The 26,601-nt window shown below is 38.9% G+C and overlaps 1 protein-coding gene across 3 annotated transcripts in view; it reads right to left on the minus strand.

Annotated features, from left to right (window-relative positions):
• Positions 1–3,143: 3,143 nt before the first annotated feature.
• EDIL3 (EGF like repeats and discoidin domains 3) overlaps positions 3,144–26,601 on the minus strand; it is a 274,546-nt gene continuing 251,088 nt past the window's right edge. For 2 of the 3 annotated variants that reach the window (XM_054810468.1, XM_054810466.1), the window contains 2 exons: positions 19,350–19,505; positions 3,144–6,919 (listed from right to left, as the gene is read on the minus strand). In XM_054810468.1, the coding sequence (XP_054666443.1) occupies positions 6,770–6,919; positions 19,350–19,505 (306 nt within the window). In that variant the 3' untranslated portion in view covers positions 3,144–6,769. The remainder of the gene's footprint in view (positions 6,920–19,349; positions 19,506–26,601) is intronic. The other variant, XM_054810467.1, reaches the window with a different exon arrangement.

The raw sequence follows: 26,601 nt of genomic DNA on the forward strand, positions 1-26,601 counted from the left end.
GTCCAACCTTTCTTGGCAAAAGCTCCATCTAGGCAAGATGGCCCAGCACCATGTTCAGCCGAATCTTAAAATTATCCTATGTTGAGGAATCCACCACTTCCCTTGGGAGATTATTCCAATGGCTGATTGTTCTCATTGTGAAAAAATTTCCTCTTCAGTCCAATCAGAATCTCCCCAGGAGTAACTTGTACCCATTACCCCTTGTCTTTTCCACGTGACTCCTTGTAAAAAGAGAGTCTCCATCTTCTTTGTAGCCACCCTTTAAATATTGGAACATGGTGATGAGGTCTCCTCTAAGCCTTCTTTTCTCAAGGCTGAACAAATCCAATTCTCTCAGCCTTTCTGTACATGGCAAGCTTCCCAGTCCTTTGATCATCCTGGTGGCCCTTCTCTGGACCGTCTCCAACCTGTCCACATCTTTTTTGTATAGAATCATAGAACCATAGAATGGTTTGGGTTAGAAGACAATGGTTTGGGTCAGAGATCATCTAGTTCCAACTCCCCTGCCATGGGCAGGGACACCCTCCACTAGACCAGGTAACCCAAAGCCCCATCCAACCTGGCCTTGAACACTGCCAGGGAGCCAGGGGCAGCCACAGCTTCTCTGGGCAACCTGTGCCAGTGCCTCATCACCCTCACAGGGAAGAATTTCTTTCTAACATCTAACCTAAATCTACCCTCTTTTAGATTAAACTCATTACCCCCTGTCCTGTCACTACACTCCCTGATAAACAGTCCCTCACCAGCTTTCCTGTAGCCCCTTCAGGTACTGGTAAGCCACAATTAGATCTCCCCAGAGCCGCCTTTTCTCCAGGCTGAACAACCCCAGCTCTCTCAGCCTGTCCTCAGAGGAGAGGTGCTCCAGCCCTCTGATCAGCTTCGTGGCCTCCTCTGGACTCGCTCCAACAGCTCCATGTCTGTCTTGTACTGAGGCCCCCAGAGCTGGACGCAGTACTCCAGGTGGGGTCTCACCAGAGCAGAGTAGAGGGGCAGGATCACCTCCCTCGACCTGCTGGTCACGCTGCTGGGGATGCAGCCCAGGACATGGTTGGCTTTCTGGGCTGCAAGCGCACACTGCTGGCTCATGTTGAGCTTCTCATCAGTCAACACCCCCAAGTCCTTCCTCTCAGTGCTACTCTAAATCCATTCTCCACCCAGCCTGTCGCTGTGCTTGGGATTGCACCATGGACCCCAGAGCTGGATGCAGTGCTCCAGGTGGGGTCTCATGGGAGTGGAGTAGAGGGACTGTATAGTGGGGACCAAAACTGAACACAGTATTGCAGGTATGGCCTGACAAAAGTAGAGTGGGATAATGACTTTTTATCTCTGCTGGTGATGCCCTTGTTGATGCAACCCAGCATCCTGTTGGCTTTCTTTGCCGCTGCAGTACACTGTTCACTCATATTGAGCTTCTTGTCCACCAGGATGCCCAGGTCCCTCTCCACAGAGCTGCTCTCCAGCCAGGTGGATCCCAGTCTGTGCTGCACTCCTGGGTTATGTTTTCCCATGTGCAAGACCTCACATTAGTCATGTTGAACTTCAGAAGTTTCTTGTTAGCCCACATCTTCCAATATGTATCATTGAAAGACAATTTGTGATAAATGCAGTTATAAAACTATGCAAAGACTTATACAAGTCTGTATTTTATGTTTTATATTCTTAATCTAAAGCAGTCTTTTGCATCCTAAAGTGAATTTCTCCATTAATTATGAAAATTCTAAAAAAAAGAAAATAAGTTTGTATCAGTAAAATGATCTTCTATTTTGCCCTATTTTATTTTATAAGGCTAAGTGATCACTAAGTGAACAGATTAACCTCATGTTACATGAATCTAAGGTACAAAGTAAGTGTCATTGTATTTACCACAGAAGTATCGGAGACTACATATTTCATAGTGATGCAGAGTGTTCATATGCATGTTAATCTCTTGAGCTCATTAGCAATACGTATGGGAGGATGGACATTGATAAATAGTTGCTATTCTGAAGAGAATTACTCATTATTTTCTCTCATTGTCTTCATTAGAGTTCCTGAGAATCTACATTATGAAGAAGGAGAGGAAAAATCACTTTTCATTTCTTCAGGAACAGACCCTGTGTTTCATGAAAGAGTTGCAATTATAATTAAAAGTCAGAAAGATTCAAGATGTATATTTTCAGAAATTTATGATTTAAGTGCTAATATCCAGCCATCATTCACCAAAAGTAATCCCCTTTTTGCGTGCCCCATTATATTCTCATTTTTATGACTGGTAGAGATATGTAATCAGAAAAAAATGCAATATCAATTCTGTGACTTTGTGTGGAAAGACTATATGATGTAAGTGTTCAGACTACGTGTTTTGCAGACAAGGAACCTGTCATCAGTGCATACTTGTGGATGGTTTTTATCTCTAAAGGACAATTTTTGGTGAAAGGACACAAGTGGAAACGGATATGAAATAAAAGCATGAATATCTATCGGTTTATTCTGGATCAGTAAGGAGTGAACCTCTGAAGCTCCATCTCTCCTAAGTACACAAGACTTTAAATTTTTTTAAAAATCTCATTGTTTAAAATGCATTTTCCATGCACTAGTTTAACCTCTATGCTTCTTCAGAAATTGAAATGGTACCGTGAACTAAACTAAGAAATTTTGTGGAGCAGACTGTACAGCAAATAATGTGAAGAGAGGTGAGGGCGTGAGTAAGCACTGGCCCTGCTTTGGCCTCTCTGCTGGAAGCCTCATAGTGGGTCTGTGCTGCAGCCGCTGTTTATCTCTTCAGAAATTAATTTGTTTATGCAGGAGTGGAGAAGAGGGGATAAGGATTGATAAATATTCCAAGAAATTTCACTTAAAGGAAATGAAATTGTCAGTTTACATTTCTGGTGCTCATTCAGAGAACAGTAAGATAGAAAAATATTTTTAGACTCATTCAAACCTTTGCCTTTTTTATCTCAAAGAACAAAGGGAACACATTGAAGGGAGTGCAGCGCCACAGTTGATTTTGCCAGAAACAAACTTACCTACCACAAAGAACCCACAAATGAATCTAGGAAAATGCCACATCATATCTCTGCTCCACATTTGCTGCCAGTAAGGCTGAGATAAGTTGTATCATATCCTTCAAGGTATTGCAATAAAGTGCTTCAAAAATGGCCTCATTTTTCAAAAGTTTTATTGTTAAGTTTGAAGACTAGACAAGGTCATACTGCTTTTACATCGTTCTACATGATTTAAGCATATACAAAACCATTTCAATATTACACAGCTTGAAAGGTTGCAAAGGTCATTGTGCCCAAGATATTTCTGCACTTAACTGACACATCAGAAGCCAGCACTGAATATTATAGTTCACATTTGTTGTACAGCAAAGATACACTCATTTAGTATCCTTAGTCTTCAAAACTGACACTAATTTGTATGCAGCCATTCCAAAAGAGAAAGTCAACCTCAAAACCAGAGCCAGTTAACGTGATAAACCCTTAACAGAACACAGATAAAACGGAGCCTTGTGCCGGTGCTTTATTTCCCAGGCTATAAATGTAGCACATTACAGAGCTACAGAAAGGTGAAGCCTGCCTACAAATACTTAACTGGTTCAGGGTGAAATTTAATTAGGAGAACATTTTCAGTCTTTTTCAATGCCATTGTTACAATTAATACCGAAGTCAAGGATCATTTCAGAGTCTTCCTCCACCCCCTCTTAAAGGGACATACCCTGCACTTATTTCTGGTTTTGCTTTCACTGGGAGAGTACAGTTGTGTTAATTTATAACTTGTCCCTTATGTCAATGGTGTTCACCAAGACAAGAAGATAAAATTAAAGGGAAAAATTTTAATTCTAGACCACAATCTGGTTCTCAACTGTTTTGTTAAATCTGAAGTATTCCACAGAAATCAAGAGTTATTTCAGACTTATACCACTGATACTGGGAGCAGAATTTGTACTATGGCTGCACAATGTCATTTAAAGAAAGCTTCTTTGTAGCTAAAGAATAATTTCATTAGAAAAAGCCCCAGTGTGTCAGCTGCAATTGTAAGGGCATCACATATATGACTTTTATAAATTATCACAGAGTGTTATCACAATGGATATGGAGCTTTCTTTGCAGGTTGTGAAGTCTGCTGGCAGATGAAAGCTGACACAGGACATAAGGATGAAAATACTCAACTGTAAATTAAAAGAAAATAAAATTACTATGTTAGTATCACGATAACGCTATTTTTATATGCAGATTAATGGATAACAAATTACTAAACCAATACAGATTAATTCAAAACCGAAATTGAAGTAGCAAAAGATTAATAATGTGAAAAAAATCACTTAAGAACACAGAACAAATATTTCAAAAGAACATTAAAATAAGATGGTAAACTATGGAACCAAATTTTCAGAAATAGCCTTCCATTTTTTGGGTACAGTTGACTAGTGAAATAGCTACGTGCTATTCTTCATATCTGTAATTAAATTCAGAGTCAATTGCTCTCCCACAACAGGAAAATGGTTTTGGACCTCTTTAAATATTGTGTGTGCCTTAAAGAGATAAATATGACTTTTCTCCATTGTTCAGAATTCTTTTGCTCTATAGAAGTACCCTCATGATTGACTTTCTCTTTAAAACTGCTCACTATGCTTGAAGACCGCTCCATATATACATCATTAAGGAATGCTGTTAACACAGTTACAAACAAGACAGTAACAGTCTAGTGGCTTTTGCTATGCAGCACAAAGTAAAAAATAAAGAACAAACTTAGCAGTGTTGCACAGGACCTCAACATTTCTTACACATACTTTTACCTTTACAAGACTCTTCTTTAGAAGTCTTTAAATGTCTAAGCCTTATAAAATAAATACTTGTATAAATACAGTTTAAGGATTAAGTCATTTTATAGAGGCAGGGTGTTCTGTTTGTTAAAACGTGACAGTTTAAGTGACATTATCAGAAAACCGCCACCAATATATCCCCAATTCTTGTATGCAAAATTCCTGGCTGCTATTCTAGAGTCTTTCACAGTTCAATGGATAATATATTTTTGTCTGTGGTGGAGAATGTGTGATTAAATGCAGGTTTTTGAAATCCAAACCATTTTGTTTCCAAAGTAAACTTTGCCCTTTGCAGACTATGGGCTAACTAGCTGTTTGCCTGGGAAGCAGTGCCCAGGTTCATACTTCAGTGTTTCAATGAGCATGAACGGTTGACAAAAAATAAGTTTAGTGACATTAGCTAAAACATGCAGCTGTATATATATTTATCTATCTCTCTCCACATCAGCATGTTATGAAATTAAAAGGGTGGAAGTAATCCCAAATGCTGTTATTTAGGTAATGATAAAAGGCCCCCTGGCCCAGGATTTTTTTAGATATTGGTGCTACACTAACATAGTTATACAGCACCTTATTCCAAAGAAACTCAGAGTTTTGTACAAAGGCTGGTATCATTATTTCCATCATCAGGGGAAACTGCGGCATGGGGGAAGAATGTCCCCCCTAATGCTCCACTTTTCCTCCTAAAAGCGACTTTTTAAACTGGGGTCCTCGCTGGCTATCATGTTGTTAAGACAACATAGCCTGTATGAAGCATTTCTGTAGATGAGGAATGATAAAAATCAGCCTCCTTGTGGCTCACTGGCATAGGTCTGAAAAGATGGTTGGGAGTGGAGGGTGCTGAGGTCCCAGCTTTGATGAACTCCTACAACACCTCTTGCCTTCATGCCTGGGACGACGGCTGTGACTGCCACCTTAAGAAGAGCCTACTGAGAGGATTTCCTGGCAGTAAGGGAGTCATTCCTCCTGTGTGCCTTTTAGCACTTACTCCTTCAACCCATATTTACCTCCTCTCAGAAATTAAGGAGGTTTCTGAAAGAAGTAATTGGGCCGGCAGCTCCATCTAGGGTTGTGTGCTCACCCCTGGGCAAGTCACGAAACGGGCTCAGGATTTCTGATGCACTGCGTGCCTTTACCTATGTGGGTACTTAAGATGAGATACCACAAGTACCTTGGCGTCTCATCTCAGCCTCCTTGAAAAAGCACATCTCAAGCAGAATTAATAAACTTTGGCAAATTCATTAACTTCATAATATACTGATAGCAGATTTTGTTTCATATGCAAACAGGTCAACTCTAAACAGAAAAGATGAAGGTCATGTCTATAGCATGCAAAATAGAGAAGGAAAAATGGGGTTAGTTAGGAAAACTCTTTAGGTGCATGGATTCTGCTGTTCAGATGAAAGTGATGAAAGGTAGCTTGTAATATCATGGGCACTGTGTTTTACAGTACCACAGAGTATCTTCCAAAATATGTCATAAATACTGACAGTGTTTGATAGGCACAATTACTATAATGCGGTCATCCCCAAGTAAACTTATTGCTAAAAGCTGCAGTATCACTTTTTGCAAGTAAGATGACAATATGATTTATGGAGAACTCGTCAGCCCAATGTTTCTAAAGCTGCAAATGAGCTTTGTCATGCTGTTTCTCTTCCCTTGTAAATAGGATGCTGCTGGTTTTCCCTAACATGTTTCAACTAGTGTGAACAACTCAAAGGAAAACTAGAAAGATAATTCCACAGCAGAAGGTACGTCACTAATAGATTTCAAGGACAAAATTGGATTGGATCATTTAAAGGGCAGGCTTAGACCTCCTTGCGAAAGACAGTTAGCGGCCTACCACAAAATGAGCACTTAATAATGAAAAACCCACTCAGCATCCTACAGGCTTTGCACAGTATCTTCTACAGAGACACTTTTAGCTACACCAAGAGCTACGATGACTAACAGAGATCCGCTTCAGTCCTCCAGTGTGCAGCCCAGCAGCTCTGACCGCAGGGTGATCCTGCCATACCATGACCACGGCAGGATGCGGACATGTCGGGCGTAGATCGGAGGGTCAATCATGTTCTTACGGTGCGTGTCATTGTCAAAATTTCCCTGGAACACCTGAAGGGTAAGCAATGAGAAGATTTAAGCCTACGTGGCTTAAGGAACAGCTGTGGTACACCCCTGATGTCCCTGGGCACGTCCCTGATCTCCATGCTGAATTTTGATCATCTGGGCACCCAACTGATGCTGGAAAGAGCACCTGCCTTTGCTAAGACCTGGGGATTTCACTGCACGCCAGGGACCTCAGAGCTTGGTATGAGCATGGCACGCTCAGCTCTGGTGCAGATTCAGCCTTTGATTCAAAGCTTAATCTGATGTTCTGCCAACACCCACCCAGGGCCCCACTCTGAAAGTTACACAAAAATCATTAGCATTTGAAAAATTAAATGTCTTTTTACTTGGCATTTGTATCATGTCAAATTAATCCCAGGAGATCCTGTTATTGTTTCCAACAAAATAACATTAATAATTAAAGTTAAGAAGAATTTTTATTGTAACACTTACGAATGCAGCTTGGATGCAACTATATAAACCCTGGTAAAGTTAGTGATTATCAAAGATACTATCTCCTTCTGTCAAACAAAAGTCAGCATATGAATTAAGGGCATCAGTTTGTGATCAAATTAAAAAAATCCTAGCACAGTACAGTGCATGTTACAATGTCACTTCCAGTAGTATGGGCTAACCAATACATCAGTGAGTTCCCAAAGTTCTGTCTGTGTTAAAACAACACCGGATTTTTCCCCTGGAAGCCACTATTTAAATTCAAAGGCCACAGCACCACTTTCTGGCAAAATGATCAGATTATTCTCTTCGATATTTTCAGTTTTTATGGGAAATTTTCCTTCTCTTCAAATGTCAGCCAATTCACTTTTCATTTGTAAAAACTGTATTTGATGGTTTTTACACTTGAATGAGTTTCATTTGCATCATGCAGAGAAGGAATATGGACCTCCTGAACAAGTGCTTATATAATTGAATTAGTGAAGAATGACAAGTTTCCTGGAAGTTCTTAGGAAAAATGTCAGAGGTTGAATTCAGAACAGACTGATCTACTATTTTAGCCTTCAAGCTGGTTCTTTTGTGACATGTTTACAAAGCACTATACGAAAATCTTCACTTTTTTGGTGTCTATGTTGCACCTTTCCTTTGAATTTCTAAAGCTTCTCTCAAGTGCTATCGATTTGGCATCTCGAACAAAACGTGTATCCTCCACAAGTGATGCTCTTTCACAAGTGGTAAATTTCCCTTCTCATCTGGCATCTCTCTAACACAGAGATGGAAGCATTACAGCACCTAGGAGTTAAGACAGATGGATAAAACTGCAAACAGACTGACCACAGAAACAACAGCACTGTGAGTCTAAGGAAAAAAGGTGTATTTACCACAGGAAAAATTGTTTGCTGCCCAAGTAGTGTTGATTACATAAATCAGCTGGAAATTGGGCTAACAAGATTGAACCTGAATTTGAATTTCATTTGTGGCAATACAGCATACAATATAACGCAGCAAGCTTATTGTTAAAGTTATAGAGTGGCACCCCCCAATGTACAATATGCAGCTAGAAAAGCTTAAAAGTAATTTTTTTTCATTTGATTTCTTGCGCATACATGCAATATATCTGTTGATATTTTTTACCAAGCCGGATGATAAGCAATGCAGAACTGCAGACAATTCTTGCTGCAGAGCTACTGGAAAATTCTTTTACTCTCTATTTTATTTTCCCTGCGGAAGATGAATTTCAGAGATAACATTTAAATGAAGGCTTAGAACAAAAACCATTGTTGTTTACCAGAAGAACCCATCTACAACCCCAGTATTTGTATCCACATACAGCTATGCAAAATAAATAAAAGTATGTATGTGATGCAAACCAAGCAAAAAATACAGCTGAACAAGGTAGGATTATGTCATTTACTTAGAGCAGGTAAACAAGAATTAAATTTTATTTCTACCTCATACATGATTTTATTAGCATTTGAAGTCAATCTCATCTGTTTCAGAGGTTAATTTATGCAAATCTGAAATTCACCTTCCCTCAAAATTCAAGATCCAGTTACAAGAAATTGACTAAACGTGCTAGATCAGAAAAAGGATTTTAGGGAAATAAATTTATCAGAAAGTGAGGGAAGCTTTGTCAGCATCCATAAATGTGACCTGCATGAAATATAATATTCTAAGAGCAAATTTCCTGGATGTTTTTGCTGTGGAGCCATGGAAAATTTCTTATAGGAAAAATATATTCTTTGTCACTCTTCATTTTACTTCAGCCAAAGTTCACTAATGGAGTCAAAAAACTTGGAAAGAACAGGGATGACAAAGGGCAAAAACTATACATCTGACTTACCAGTAGAAAAAAGCTATTTCTCTAGTCAGATGTAATTTTTTCTTTAATTACTTGTTGCTTTATGCCCAAACAGTCCATGCTAAATGAACCACCTAAGCAACTACAAGCTCTTGAAGAGTTGGTAGCCTCATACCATAAAACTTTACTCCTCACATTTCTTTCTGAGAAGTCTATTTCAGTACACAACACCTTGGAAGACCGTAACGATTTATTAGCATTCAAGAAGCTGATGTTGGAGTTACGATGCAGAGATACAGAGCTCTAAGTAATTTTTCAGATGAAAAAAAAATGTCCCATGACAATAAAACCCAAGCTGATTAGTCAAGACGTAAAGAGCAGAGTATAAGTTATTAACGTGTCAGTGCATAAAGCCAGCGCTTTTGCGTTCTGGGTGGGTGCAGATCTGGTCCTGCCTTACCTCAAACAGCAAATACACAGAGTGAAGTGGCAAGATGGCCACAAGCACAGAAGCATGTCCTTTTTCAAATTATTAAATGGGCTAAGCCTCTTCAGCCTGAAAGGAGATCTGATAGATGTCTATAAAATCATAAGTGGTGTAGAGGAAATCAACAGTGGGCAATATTGCACTGTCCCCTTACCAGAGGCACGAGGGGACAAGGAGTGATAGCAGGTTTGTCCCGAGCCACCTAAAGGTCACGGTTCCCCATACAACACATAATTAAACTGTGACACAGTTCCCACAGCCTTTAACCACTGTTAAAGATCAGCTAAAGTGTTGAGGGCAAAATCAGCAGGGGCTATTAACAATACGGATAGAAGAAAGCAGTAAGCTGGAGAGGAACACTAGGGAACAATAACAGCCCTATGTTTTTTATTTCTCTAGTCATCTGCTACAGGATGCTCCCTCCCTTGGCCAGAGCTTCAGCCTCACCCAGCCCAGCAGCTCCCACGTTACAAGATGCCTGTGTTGGTAAAACATGTATGGAAGCTCCTGCGTTTTGACAATGCTGTTGTAGAATGTTAAAGATTTTACAGTGGATATATCTATTTATGTCAGCCTGCATACTTAACAGGTGTAACTTGCTAAAACATTTACTCAGCAGCTTCAGCAAGTTTACACATACACACCCCACACACATATGTGTAGCTTCTCTGTAGCTCAGTCTTTTACAGCTGCTATTAAAATAAAAAAGTAGAAAATGCATGCCATTGTCCTTTTAAGTATGAAAACTTCTTTTATGATTAGTTCATGCAAAAGAGAACGAAACCCTCAAAAATAGGTGCTGATATTCTCTGCAAAGAGATTTCTGAAATATAAACAATTGTGTCCAACAAGCAATTTGGATGTCTTGCCTTCAAATATTCACTAAAATTTTTCAATAGAACTAAGTGTTTTATGGCATAAACAGCAAATCCAAATAATGACAAAGTAAATTGATTCGTATTTTAAAGAGAAAGCTATTGTATATTTTATGACAGAATAATTTAGAAGAAATACCTGAAGAACAATAGGTTGGGAAAAGTGGAATTTATTACAAGTGCTGTTTGCTTTGCTCCAAATCTAAAGCTGGAAATCAGGTTTTAGGGCACGTCCATGGGGCAAATTAACAGGTGACTGGAGTGGGAAAGATTGATTGTGGCGCTGTATCAATGGATGTGCGATGAGGGTGAAAATTCTCTCCACAGAGAATCTTTCTGGATCTCATGTCTTGCAGGAACTTAAATTGCATGAAAAGTCTGCATCAGCCATAGCATTATTGGTTCCTGCTATTTATGATAATGGCTGAGAGTTGAGACTTCAATATTCAAGTCTCAGATGGTGTGTTGGGTTTGCGTGGCAAGGTTTTGGTAGCGGGGGGGCTACAGGGGTGGCTTCTGTGAGAAGCAGCTAGAAGCTCCCCCTGTGTCTGACAGAGCCAATGCCAGCCGGCTCTAAGACGGGCCCGCCGCTGGCCAAGGCCGAGCCAATCAGCGCCTCTGTGATAACATATTTAAGAAGAAGAAAAACACTTAGAGGGAGAGCTTTTGCAGCCAGAGAGAGAAGTGAGAAGATGTAAGAAACTCTGCAGACACCAAGGTCAGTGCAGATGGAGGGGAAGGAGGTGCTCCATGTGCCGGAGCAGAGATCCCCCTGCAGCCCATGGTGAAGGCCATGGTGAAGCAGGCTGTCCCCCTGCAGCCCATGGAGGAAGGATGAGGGGGTGTAGAGATTCCACCTGCAGCCCGTGGAGGACCCCAGGCCGGAGCACGTGGAGACACCTGAAGGAGGCTGTGACCCCGTGGGAAGCCCACGCTGGAGCAAGTTCCAGGCTGGACCGGTGGACCCGTGAAGAGGGGAGCCCACGCCAGGGCAGGTTTGCTGGCAGGACTTGTGAGCTCGTGGGGGACCCCACACTGGAGCAGTTTGCTCCTGAAGGTCTGCACCCCGTGAGAGGGACTCCATGCTGGAGCAGGGGAACGATGAGAGGAGTCCTCCCCCTGAGGATGAACAAGCGGCAGAAACACCGTGAGATGAACTGACCATAACCCCCACTCCCCGTCCCCCTGTGCCGCTGAGGCGGGGGAAGGTTGAAGCCGGGAGTGAAGTTGAGCCCGGGAAGATGGGAGGGGTGGGGGGAGGTGTTTTAAGAGTTCATTTTATTTTCTCATTCCTCTACTCTGTTTTGCCTAGTAACAAATTAGATGAATTCCCTCTCTAAGTTCGGTCTGTTTTGCTCGTGACGATAATTAGTGAGTGATCTCTCCCTGTCCTTATCTCGACCTACAAGCATTTCGTTATGCCTTTTCTCCCCTGTTTAGTGAATGAGGGGAGTGAGAGAGCGGCTCTGGTGGGCACCTGGCCTCCAGCCAGGGTCAACCCACCACAGTCCTTTTTGGCACCCAACGTGGGGCTCGAAGGGTTGTGATAACAACAAGTTTGACCCAAGTGTGTTAAAACAAAGTTGTTATAAGCATTTATAATGTTATTGAAACAGTCGTTGGTCATAATGATGTTCTGTTTGGTCACATGGCTCTGGTTTGTAAACCCGTGTTTACTCTATGTAATCCCTGCGGTGCTGTTTATCACCTCTGGGAGAGGGGTTTATGTTCTCATGTTGTTGTATTGTGTGATAATGACATGATATCATCGACGGTCATGAGTCTGAGCTGGTACTTGTATGTAGCATTTCTATCAGGCCCGTACCTCGGTCAGTATCTTTCAGAACTGATTAATAATTGCACCCCATCTATGGGAAGGACGGGGGGGATACCTTCTCCCACTCTTTCACCTCCCCTTTCCCCTTTTGGTTGGTTACAACAATTTTTGAGAATTTTGAATACCCTTGGAATGTTCAGGCCAGTATATTCCTATTGCTATGTCTCCTGCATGCTCTCCAACTCCTGTTCAGGGTTAGCAAAAATTGTTTCAAGAATACCACCCAAGGATCTTCCCCAAGGCTGAATGAGCAGGGCACGGCCGTTCTCGGTTCTCGGGAGCTGCTGGGAGCCCTGGCCCTGGAAGAGAGCACATGGGTGTGGCTCCGGGACAGGCTGAGCGTCCGGTGGGTCGGTCCTCAGATCGTAAATTGTTCTCTGTTATCAGGCATTGTGAATATCTGTTATCAGTGCTGTTGTTGATTGTTCCCCTCTCCCTTGCTGTCCCAGTAATCTGCCCTTACCCCAACCCTCGAGGCTTTGCCGTTGTTTTTCCGTTCTCCTCCCCAGCCCGCCGGGGGAGGGGTGAGTGAGTGGTGCGTGGCGCTCAGCTGCCGGCTGGGGCTGAACCACGTCAGATGGTGAAGTTGCTATGTTGTCTACCTTAACCATATATTTTTATTTGAGTAGAATATTTTAAACATGTTATTTCATGTAGCAGTTAATCCTGCTCATATTACAGGCAGATTATTTTAAAAGAATAGCTAGACCTGGCTTCCGTTTGGAGTTTGCTTCAGTGCAGAACATCTCAGTGTTTGGATAAAGGGGGCCCTATTCATTTAAAATCCAAAAAAAAAGCTGCATGAAAAGTAATTTTTTAACAGCCATATTCCTTTATTTTGGAAACGTTTTATTTCTTTATTTCTATTCACCGAAGAAGACTTCCTTAAGCAGAGAGGGAATTCACAGATTTTAACAGACCATTTACTTGCTTTGAAGGTTTTTGTTCTTGGTGAAGTAACTCCTTTCACCTTGAAGAGTTACAAGTGAGTAACACCAGGTAACAGATGGTGAAAGATGTCTTGATTTCTCACCAGAAATAGACCTGCTGTTTATAGGCATACTCCATTCTGTGGAAGATGCTTTCCACTGTAAAAGACTGGGCAGAGTTTTTTTTAATATACATATATACATATGTAAACACATATGTATATGTGTGTGTGTGCACGTATGTTTCTGGAGTGATTAGGAGAAAAAAGAAATTCTTTCTTTTCAGCTGGTATACGTAAAATCTCTGTGGGTGGGTGTAAATTTTCCAGTCCTGATCTTAGCCATCCTCCTTTCTTCTTCACTGAGCACTTTTCTTGGGACTGGCTGAAGAGTCAGGAGCTGGTTGACATGCAATGCATAGCCACGCAAAAGGGTCCAGTGCCAGGAGAAGGACTGTTTTTTCCCTCTTCACCATACATAAATAAGAATATGTATTATGTGACCTTTATTATTTCTTCAAGTTCAGAATAGGTATCAGGCAGATAAAACTTTTAACCTTGCAAAACATACTGTCGCATTCTTGTGATTCCACTTGATCTGATGCTACTAAAATGGGAATTTCCTACACTGCACATCGTCTATAAGTGTTTTATAATAGTAGGCTCAAAGCCAAGCCAAAATAGAAATATTTTCAAGACCAACCTCCCTCCAGAAATGCTTATAGAAGTTCAAGAAAGAGGCTGTTAATATCAGCATGTTGTCTTTCTTCAGCTCTTCTTGTGGTATGAAGGAGAGAGACATATGTGCTGGAGGCACAACCTAGAATGAGTATAGCTAGATCTCATCTGATACCAATCATGTTAACTCAGCTAAAAGTAATAGAAGTCACTCATAATTTAAACCAGTGCAGAAAAAAAATTAAAATACTAATGTTAGATTAGAAATATTATTTTAAATAATAGTATTAAATACCAATAACAATAATTTAAATAATATTACTAAAAATGTTCTCTAACTGTGCCAAGTATGTAGATTATATGTAGGAATTGAATATATCAATGTGAACCAGGTGTTATAATAATTAAACACTATGCAGAAAAAACATTAGGAAATCTAGCAGAAAGATTTTTAACCTGACGTGATCTAACTTGTCATTTATAAGTATGTTGCTGTCTTCCATTGCTACAGCAATTAACTAGACATACAAAGCATACAACTTATAACTATTTCATCATTTTGTGCACAAATCCAGTGGTTATTTGCATACTGGACATTGTCTGCCTAATTGCACTGCTGATGGCTAATAATGATTGACAGTACTGCAGACTGCTGGACTCATTTAGGCTACTTTCAAATGTTCTCATCTTATTTTAAAAAGCAGCCTCTAAAATTCCATTTGACATTGCAGCTGGCCTTGAGTTATCTACAGCAGGCTGTGCAATTTATAAATCACATGTGGAATGTGATTAAAAAAAAAAAAGGTCAAATTTGGTTTGGATGTCCTTAGCTTTGGAGGCATAGTGAGCTACTGACCTCTAGTTGAGAAAAACAAGATAGCTATTAGGTCTGGTCCTTTTCTAAAATATATTTTCTTCCTACTCGCCAGCCTGCAATGTAATTTATTTAGATTCTTCAAGACAACAGGAAAAGCTTTCCCGTTTTCCAGGCAACTCATTCAAACTATTTAAAATCAATGGCAAAGGCTTCATTTTTTAAAGAAATGCTTTTTTTCTGCCAGTACCTTTTAGTCTGCGTTTACAGAAGTTCAGCACAGATGTGAACTCAAATGACTGGCCATTAAAATAGCAGAAGTCAAACAGGAGCTGCAGGAACTGTTCTTGGCACAGCTTTTCTATTTGAAATGTTGCAAAGAAGAAAATTGAACACCCAATTTCCTTCTGTTTGAAATAACTAATTTGTTACAGATTGATCAAAAATACAGGCTGCACATAATGCACTTGTAAATACAAGACACCAATAATTTTTTCCTTTGTAAAATAACTTCACAAATGATGAAGAGGCTTCATGAGTGGCTTCATGAGTAACTTCATGAATTCACTGAGATCCACTGATACATTAGGACTCATCCTCTAAACTGCTGAACAGTGAGATGTTCAGCACCAGACAGGATTAAGCTCTCTGCTCTTACTTCAATGCATTTTAAAGTCACAATATTCAGCCACAAATCATTATTACCCACCTACCAATATCTCCATAATTTCTGTGTCTGAGACATTCTTTTTACTTTTGCTTTTCCAGAATGTAAAATGGCATATTTTGTTAGAACTTCAAAAGTAGCTATTTTTCTTTTGCCCTGTCTTCCTTTCCCTGTAATTTTTGGAACCATCTTTCTCCTAAATTATTGGATGATTCTACAAAGATCACAAGACGAGTATAAGATGAGTAAATCACCTGCAGAGGAAATAAGTCTATATATTCTATCTTTCACAGAAGAAATTAAGATGTTCAGTTAATAAATAGAGTGAATGAGGGTAAATTATGAATAGTTTATGCTTGCTGCTGTTGACAGTAGCAAGTATCTATCTGTTCTCTCCCTTTTGTATCTCCAGGGGATAGAAGAAATATTTCATGAAAGTTTTATTTTGCTGTGAAAGCATGGTTTCTTCTACAGTGTTCTTGCATTTTGGGCCAAATACAGCATCTTAACTTCAGCTAAGTAAATTGTTGTGGATCCTGTGCAAAGATGTTACTTTCAGACAGGACCAATGATGCTATTCCTCTTCTGTTCCCCATGGATGAAGCACAGCACTGCTTTTTGTTTGGCTGGTTTTATTTTTCATTTATATTTTTGTTCACTGCACTCAGGCCAGAGCGTGGTCAGTATTTCTGGTGCTATGCACATCCAGTGGGCAAATCCCATCAGAGCACACTGCATCGAGACACACACCTAGCTGGGGCGGTGATGAAGGGTCAAACTGGAAGCTTTTACTGGGTGATGCTCCATGCCTCCGGCACAAAGCAATTTATGTATTTACAGTAATGAATTGGATGATGGAAATAGATTTGCTTGTTAAAAGTGCAAATGTGGCCAAGCTTTTCCCATTTTGGAAGGTGGGATCAAAATTCAGAGTGGTCTTGACAAATTGGAGAAATGCGCAGAAGATCAGTGGTGCAATTTAATAATGAGGAGTAGCAAGCCCAGCCTTAGGAAGTCATAACCAATGTCACAGACACAATATGGAGAATGATGGAGCAGGCACTAGTTCTGTGCCAAAGATTGCAACACTATATCAAGTTTGGGAAACCACACTTCAGGAAGAGCTGGTCTAAGCAGAATGATCTGAGGTTGAGAAAGCACACCCTTTGAGGAAAGACTGAAAGAACAAAGATTATTTTTTTCCCAAGAAGAAATTGAGAAGAAATAAGTAAACATGTTTCAAACAAAACAAACTCTCTGAAAAGATGAAGATAAAAATCAGGTTTTTGTGTCCTCTGAGGACAGGGCAGATGTACTGCAGGGAGGGGGATAAGAAACCTTTCCACCTGAAAGATATTTAAGCACTGGAATAGACTGCTTATATAGTAGAGTTTTTATCGCTGGCTGTTTCTGCCAACATATTAAATAATAATCTGATCAAGAGTGGTGCAGGATATGAGCATTGTATGAGATGAAGGACAGGTGAATGAATTAAGCCTTAGTTCTAACAATGAACTCTTTGCACCTACTTGTAGAGTGGCAGGAAAGGACTTGGGGGTTGTTCAATCCAATTTTCTGCTGAGAAGACCTCAGGGGGGATGGAAGGAGAGGAGCATAGTCTCTTCATAGGTCAACAGGTATATGTTTAGATGCTGCTGTGAGATCCTTTCCAATCCTACCTCCTATAAAGCTTTGCCAAGTTCACTGACTGACGGCTAGCATTTCTGAAATGTCAGACTCTGTCATCAGACTTTTGACTTTTCCAGACTTTTGTCATATAGAAAAAATTAAAAATAGTAAAGATGTTTTGCATTAATGTTTATGTATCAAAGACTGAGGGCTAGCCTTGTGTCAAGTGACCTCGTTTGTTTATTTTGTACAAATTTAAATTCAGAATTTATAACTTCTAATTTCCAGCTAAGTGTATTTGATTTCACTCTGCTTTTAATTGCTCTTGATTTGTTAAAGAATCATAATAAGATGCACCTATTTTATTCTTAGGGATGTTAATTAATACAGGATGTGAGATGTTTTAATAAGACAGTGATTAAGAGTTTTCCATTGTTCCTCACGGACTATGCATATAACAACTAATAATCCAGCTGATGTTGAAAGCAAAAAGAAGCTAATTGCCTTGGCAAATGTTATAAACAAGAGTAGATTGGAACAGTGCTGTTAAGTGAGAGTGCATTTGCTTTTAGATTTGCTTGCGACTGTTACTCTGTTTCTCACCAGAGATTTGAAGGCATGTTCACTCTTTTTTTCAGTAAAATGAATGCAACAGTTTGCTAACAGAAGTTTGGCTTGGGGAAGACATTTCTTTCACAGTAGATCTTTTGCTTCTGTTTTTAAATGCCAGGGATTTAAAATGGGATGTATACAAAGTACTGAAGTGACTATCTGTCATTTATATTGAATGCATTTGTGGTATGTCTACAAAAGGTGAGTTGTTTCCAATTTTTATCTGACAACCAGTTATACTAGACACATCCATAATCAGTGGTGTCAGGACCTCCTCAGTTGGATGGCTAAAACAACTGATTCCGTTTTTCCCTATTTAAAATCCTTTAAAATTTGATGGGGAGAAAAATCTCAGTGCAGCATAAACCCATAGTGAACTGCCATTTGGCTTTTAAGTGTGGAACTTTACAGTGTCATCTTTGTATAACAATCTTAGAAATGGAATGTATCTATGTGGACACACACATACAGTTATTTACATATTTAATCCAGTAATTTAGGACACCTTCCCCTAATAAATGGGTGTACATTTGATCAATTATTTAAAATCAGTACATTAAAGAGATTTAGTTTTCTAACCCCTCATCAATAGATCTACCTGTACTCGTACAACACATATCAATACATAACAAAAGCTTTCTCATTACTTAAAAAAAATGAATTGACCTATATGAAAGGTATTAATTTTTTACTGAAGATTTTTTATTTATTCTAAGACAAATAAATACAAGTGGAAACATTTATCACCCTGAATACAGATGTTAAAAACACCAGATTTGAGACATGCTTTATCAGACATATCAGCCATCTGGTATTTTTATTATTGTGTCTTTTGTTTCAATCAGACATAATCCCACTCAGATATTTAATAAATAATTCACATTTTGTCAGCTTCCTTAATGTTTCCCTTAAGCAATGCATATGCTGTAATCTCTTTCTTAATAGATGATATTATGAATGCAGGTATTTGCAGTATAAAAGTGTTATACAGTTTAAAGGAAAGGTATAATGAATAATATACTAAATAACAAGAGAAAAGTTAAATGCTTCTAGGTAAATCAATCAGAAAACCTATACTTTCTCTACGCCTCTCATTAAATATTTGCAAAGGAAGTTGTGAAACTTTTTATGCTTTGTATTCATTTAATAGTGTAATAAAAAATAATCTTTCCATTGGGTATCTGAAACCCTAGTGATTAATTGCCAGGAAAAAAAAAATCAATCCAAAATGGCTAGGTAATGAGGTACACTAAAGATGTGCTTTACAGAAAATTACAGAAAATAGTGCATACTTATCAAAATATGCACTGAGACACTGTTTTTGAATATACAAATAAATCGCTATTTATATACCTCCTCCTCTAGAGTTAAAGGAAGAAATAATTCCACTAAATGGAGAACTGTAAAGTTTTATGTGCCATATTTAATAGCATTAAATCAGCATTGCACTGATAGGTATGATATTACTGCACTGTGAATGTCATTGTGTTATATGACTTTTTTATTCACCTTGACTTTTATCTGTGGTATCCTATGCATATGGAACCATATAAAGCAGACAGCATGCAATAATCTACAGTCTTCCAGCCCTGGAGTTACTACAAATGTAGTCCTCTGTAAATGCAACAAAAATATCAATTTTCACTTTGCTTTACCTTATCCTTCTTTTGTTTTTCATCTCGGTATATGATCCAGTGTTTTCCATCATTGCTGTAAGCAATCTTGTAGGACCCCACAAATTGAACATGACCAAAATCTTTAGCTCCTTGGGTAATTATGCCAGTGATTTTTGTAGGGACAAGCAGGTCAACCTAAACAAAACAGAAATAAAACAAAACGCAGGAGAATGTAATTAGAATAGTTTCTGTTTGCAGTCTGACTTTACACCACACCAAAGCAAAATGGTGCAGCATGTCAGACATTATTGGCAGATGTTCTTGGATACAGGCAGGAAAACCCAGGGCTGTTAAGAAACCCCTTAGTGCATGGTGAGTGAGGATCCAGTCCAAGAGGTGGATTTGCACTGCTTTGCAACCATGCCCACTGCATGCTGACATCATATACAGTAACTCTCCTTCTCCAAGCTCCAAGTCAATTTACTTTTATTTTCTGTTTATTTATTGTTTATACCACCTAATGGCACAACAGGGCTAATCTCACGCTATTTTCCGTTGTGCTAGGTGCCATACACGGTCCCAACAAAACAGCAGTCTCCACTGCAAATAATTTATAGCCAAAAAGTGTTCCCATGTGCTCCTAATAATCAGAATACAGTATGCCAGAGGTTGATTCCCCAAGTGCCTTTCCGTTTCATTTGCAGTAACAGAGTCAGTGCTTTACTACATCTTCTAAAACATTTCCTATCACACTTCTTTTCCTGCTAAACTTTTCTTCTGTCTTTAAGCCTTTATTTCTTTTTCTACCTCTAAAGCTCTGACTTTTTCATTCCTTGATTTTTTTGAGTTCTTTATTTTATAATCTTAGCACAAGACTTTTAAAAATGCAAGGCAGGAATCTTAAAGCCTAATAAAATCTGAGCTTTCAAATGGCTTTCACATGGGTCAGCACATCTGTGATCAGTTCTTTTGAACCAGAACCCAACACTGAATAGAACAGATTCGGGCCAGATGCCTTGGATTAAAATGATCAAGGAACAGAATACAATAACAGAAGTAAATTGACGTAATAACATATTTTTAGAGGAAGAACGGAGCAGTTGAATTCCCTATCAAAACTGACATTTTCTTGAAATGTGAAGGTAAAACTGAGGCTTCATTCTGTGTCCTCCAGCAATGCGGCAAGCCAGTAAAAAAAAAAAAAAAAAGGTAGATTTATTTCAAACAATAAATGGCTGTGAAGCAGTCAGCATTTTTAATATTGTCTGTTAAATCAGGCAAGAGAGACTAATAGTAAAAATATTACAGTAAAATGAAAGGAGTGCTGAACTCCATGAGAAGATGAGTGCAATGTTCTTACAGCGAAAAATTAAAAAAAGAAGGTGAAGAAATAAAGAATCTCTGGCTGATGAAATGCTGAAGATCCAGTCTTGTGATTTTGGGAAGCTAAGCCCCCCTGAGCAAACTAGATTTTGTCTGGAATGCAGGGCAAGACAGAAGAACATATGTGATACAAATCATAAGAAATTAATCATGAGAAGAGAAGGAAAAATAAACAAACATAAGTCATCAGCTAATCCCAGCCAATGCCTTTGAAAGATAGACCCTACAGTTTGGCCTCTATAAAGAAGAAAACACAGAAAAGTGTAAGAGTATATTTATATAGAAGAGAAGAGGAAAAATTACTTTTTAGGGCAATCAGACAAGGAAGACTGAAGACCCATGCCCCAACATTTGAGGACAGGTAGCAAATAATGAGTAGCAAATCCTTTTAAGAAAAGGAATAACTTAAAATCTTCAATACTGAGGTACTATGACAATAAGTGGAAAATGTCATTGTCCACAGATGGTCCAAGAGTTACCAGAATGAACTAATTTATTGCCATCTGATAGTAGCAATGTTTCTCAGAGGAGCACCCCAGAATATGAGGGAAGTATCCTTGGGAAGCAAAACTCTTTTTGTTTTCTCTTTGGTCAATGGAGAGACAGAGCGACTCAATCAATGATCACTCAGAGCAGGAGTCTGCTTTGGATGCTCTTCCTGCTTGAAGGGACTTCCTTCTTCTGTAAGGAGTGCAGGAGATGTTGCTTCAATAGCCTAAGTGGGCCCCTGGGAAATCAACACTGCTAATTAGTATGAGTCTTTCATGAATTAATAAATACCAGGTCTCCAGACCTTGCTTCCAAATATTTTGGAGTCTAAATAAATAGCCTGTTTTTCAAAAAAGCTGATATGGTAAGGAATCACTAATTGGTCCACACTTCCAGGCTGCTTTTGAACTAAACATTTCAGAGTCAACTTCAGTTTCTCTTTAAAAATAAATTTAATATTACCATTTTCCAAGCATGACCTCTTTTTAGCAGAGAATGCTTCTTATACTAAAAATTAATGTCTCTCCTGTTAACTTGAAAAAATGCCTCCATAAAAAAGTTCTTTATTTTTAAAATGCTGAAAATAATCTAAAAGAATTTCACAAATATTTAACATGGCCATGACACTCAGAGTATTTCTCATAGAAATTCAGAACACGGAGAAAAAATTCTCATTAAGATTCAGGGGATTTCAAAGGTAAAATCACAATAAATCTTCATTATCACACAGATCCAGTGTTAATAAAAATGTCCTAGTAACAATTGTTTTGTGCTTATGGGACATATCCAGTGGCCTTGTACTCTTGTTCAGCAAAACTATGCGGGAAGCTGAAATGTAATTTGGCATACGCTCAGTCTTTTTCTGAAAGACTTACATAGCACTATGTATGTGTTTGTGTATTATATTTAAAAAATGAAAAAAAAGAGAAGTGATGAATAGATAGGTCTTGACAATACACACAATACATATTGCTGGAGATGGAGGAAAAGAATAAAAGGATAAGCACCAGCATCTCCTTCTCATACTTTAGTATCTTATTTATTCATAAGCTGATGAGAAGCCTTCAGGCAATAAAGACTGCTATTGACCTAGCATTAAAGAAATATAGCTTTTACTTTATTGTTTTATTACCTTCTGCAAAGGGTTAACACTTTTGCTTTTCATTCTTCCTATTGAAAATACTTTAGAGCAGAAAGGTGAGAAGAATTTGCCCCAATTTCTAGGCAATACATCTGCATTAAAATAGCTTAAATGCAAGTCATAAGTTCCCATCAGGATGCAGAACACATTTATTCAGTTAGCGCAGATTGCAAGTAACAGGCAATCAAACAAATTACCAGAGAGAGAAGTTGAATTAACACACAACCACTGTGTACTCTTCAAAGCTGAATGTGATTAACAGGATCAGAATGTGACTTCAGCTTTTTCAATGCAGCAGAATTTAGAATAAGGTAGAAGCAATTAGTCCGCGACTGATAGGATCATTAGCTGGTTACAAGAAGAACCATGGTTTACAGTTTAATGTACATTTCTACAAGCAGATGATCAAAAAGCAGTTTAACATCTTGTGTCTGAAAGAACTCTCTTGGGCTATAGATACTTCCTTTGTACATACCTGTTTCCCATCTTGCCTCAGATGTTAAAGATGATTCAGTGTGATTTGGAGGGGAATTAATTTAAGAAAAGTACAAAGATAAATCCACCTGAGTATGAAACATTTTTAATGAACCACTGCATGGATGCGCGGCATGAACTCTGCATTGGTGTGCAGTTAAATGTAGAGTGACTAGTACTGTAAGTAGGTCTTCTTGATCAGAAGAAAAGAGTCACATGCATGCTCTGTCACTGCTCTGAGTAGTCTAGAGCTAATAAACCTCAACTCTCATCATCTGACTATGCAGATGTGCCCAATGTCATATAGCCACCTTTGTACCTGAATTGCTTGAGAACTGCAACTATAGATGCAGAGACCTTCTTCCTGGTAACATTCCCTCCTCCCAAAAGTAGGAGCCTAAGTATGAGACACTTTTAGACATTTGGGACAGCTTCCCATGAATCAGTTTGGATCTGCAAGCAGTATAACTGCAGTTGCATGCACTGTGCTTGAGCACTGTTTCTGGATTCGAGATAGTCCTCATGATATTGCATTGCCTACCACAACCTACTGTCTTGGGTCTCTGTTATATCAGGAAGGTCAGTATGAGAAGACAAGCCTCAAGACGATACAAATTGCAGAAGTTTCCAGCACCTCAGACTTTAACAGGGAAGGTGGATCTAAACGGCCATACATGGCAACCAGCTCTGGGATGCCTTGTTTGGTCAGTGGGGGGGTTGAACCAGATGACCCCCAGAGGTCCCTTACAAGCTCAACCATTCTCTGATTCTCTGGTACCTTGCAAAACCCAGCCACACTGCCCAAAGCACTGGAGACTGGGAAACCAATAAGCACAGGTAGGCTTTGTTTATTCTGACAAGCAGCACAGTGGAATGGGCGCGGATCTGTAAAGCAAAGCACCCGATATGGAGAACAGGATGTCTACACAGTGTGTGCCGCAGGGTTTTTACTTCCAGCTAGTCTGGACCAACTTTTGAAGCATGGCTTTTGGCTTAATTTCATCTGAAAGGAATCCATTTCATGCTCTGTGAGGATAGTCTGTCATGTGAACCAAAGCATGAAAAGTGAAGACAGTCTTCTAAAATAACATGCTTTATCTACGCTGTAGTAATGTTAAAGGAGAAGAAAGAACCCTCAGAATCCAGGGGGTACTGAGTCTTATTTCACAATGGTAAGATGGCTCACTCAACCTTCAGTTGTGCACCTCTTTATCTCAGGACATACAATCTCAGCTTCAATTCAAAGATGCAAAGGAGAGAGATGGGGCGGAATATTTCAAGAGTGCTGAGGGTTAAAGTTAGTTCAATAATGCTTTTTAATATTTATTTAAAATATTCATTTTAGTCTTCTCCTTATACAGATATTATGTTCCTGCTCCCAGTATAGCTAATCCTATGCCCAGCTTTTTTTTGTAATTTTAGAGATGTCACTTTTCTGCCAGGTTTTCTTTTATTTACCTTTGTGGTTTTTGTGGACTGTTTTTTTATCACTTGTTGCCAGATGAATTTCTGGGTAGTCCTATTCTATTTGGCAAATAAAAGAGTCCCTTGGACTGAAAGCACCTGGGATCAAAAAGAAATAAACCTGGATCCAACACATGTGAGAATAAGAGGGAAGCACTGCCAAGCTGAGGGCAGTTTTTACCCTTATAAGACTGAAAAAAACCGCCTGCATGGCCTCCAGCTGCTACTTCACCACAGTGCAGATCGGCCTATCACATAAGCTGGTCTTGCAAGTAGGTCTCAGCTATTTTGGGATGCTTAGAGTAATGTTAGAGACTCATGGTTGGGCACCTGAATACCACCAAGACAGTCTAATGCACTTAAGCTGCCTTGTGCAGGTTATTTACTCTCCATTTAAGACCTCGTGACTCCCATTATTTTTTCCAGGGCAAGCTGGCATACCCAAATAGTTGTTGTCTACACCAAAGCCTAAGAAAAGGGACAGGCTTGCAGTTTCTACAGCATAAAGACAGAACTACAGCTCTCCTTTATCCTATTGCATCAGATGTAGGCACTCAGCATTCTCCTCCATGCCCAAACACTGCAGATAAAAGGAAAACTGGTGATGGTACAGTGCACTAGCCACATATGCACAGCATATATATGTTCCTAACAGCATGTCAGCAGCATTTCTTGTTTGTAAACTATGAGGCTTAGCATTTCAGGCTGTTTTCCAAAGGCCCATATTACCCCCTACACCTCCCCAACTATAATCCATCATGCCTAAATGCATCTAAAAACTTTAAGGAAAAAAAACAACCAACGAACTATACACTCTTGGTAGAGAGATCTAATTTCCATCACAGCTTCATAAGTAGCAGAGTAGTTTTAGTATAGTCACTTAAATATATACTATTAGGGTCAATATTTATTAATACTGAAAAAATTACAGTAAGAAAATAAGTTATGAGAGAAAAGGAAAAGCTCTAGAAGAAGCTGTTATAACTTGATAGGAAGAAGCATTTCAGAGTGTTTTGTTCAATATTCCACTATAAAGGATTTTCATTCTTTCAAAATAAAATAAAATAAAATAAAATGTATTTACATCTAGTTTGGTCTGTATTAGTTAGGATATGTTGAAAATTAAACAACTTCTCATGAACCAGGGTAGAGATCGGTTGTTTTCAGATGAAACAAGATTAGAGTGCCATTCTTTTTCTTCTTTATAACTGTGGGGTTTGCTTTGCTTGCTTCTTTTTCAATTTAAGCTTATATCTTCAACATTATTTTAACATTGTGCCACTATATTTTTAACATCTGTAGTCCTCTAGGCTAAGCTAATAAATAAGACTCTTGTTTTCTTATTTACTCTTACTTGCCAGTTCTTAAAGAGCATATTCCCTCTGAATCACTTTACGACTGCAGCGCCTGCATATAAGAAACAAGTTAGAAAGAATACTATGTACTGTCAGCTTTCCGCAGTACAATTTAAAAGCGAGAAACTGGGGTGTGAGGTCTACTGCTTGAAATCTCCATGGACTGTCAAATATACATCTCAGGCCATTATTTTGAAATTTTTAAAGTGAAACACACACACAAGCTCACAGGTCACTTCATTTCCATGCACAACTTAAGGAGCAGCTACTTCTTAAATACTACAGACTGTATGAATCCTTCATTAATGTATTCATGTACTTAATAATAATGGTTATATAGGTATTATGGGAAAAAGAGAAAAAAAACACCTGAATTACTATAGAACTTTTTCAGCACTTTAGTAAAAATTCAGATAAATCAGATTTATATGTTCAACTGCACAGCCATTTTAAAAGCAGCATCTATATTTTACAGAGAAACTTTTTATAACTACACTTTACTAAACCATGACTAATCTCATTTTACTGCCATCTCTAACCTGAAACGTTAAAAAAAAAAAAAAAAGCAGCAGATTTTAGCCTTAGGATCTGGATTTTCTGAAGCACCAAAGGGAATTGCTACCCATTTCCTATGGGAACTCAAGGCAGTTCTTGTTCCCTGGTTGTAGTATCAGCACACTAGTAAATCTTGCCTGCAGCACACACAAGATAATACTGTTTTCATACTGATCCTGCAAACAGGAATGACTTCTGTGACTGTCGGTAGCTCCCACAACTTATCAGGGAGTATTCATGTCCTCATGGGAAATGGCAGTATCCACTATGTCCAGTAGTCTGAAGTAAATAAAATTTAGTATTTCAAAATTATAACATCAGGGACGATTAAATTTATAACCTTTTCTCCTAACATTGAATATTTCACATCTGTGTACAGGAGTATTTTTACTGTAAATGTGATGAGAGGGTTTTCATAGAGATGACATTG

Source organism: Grus americana, chromosome Z, assembly GCF_028858705.1.
Source record: "Grus americana isolate bGruAme1 chromosome Z, bGruAme1.mat, whole genome shotgun sequence".
Lineage (NCBI taxonomy): Eukaryota > Metazoa > Chordata > Aves > Gruiformes > Gruidae > Grus > Grus americana.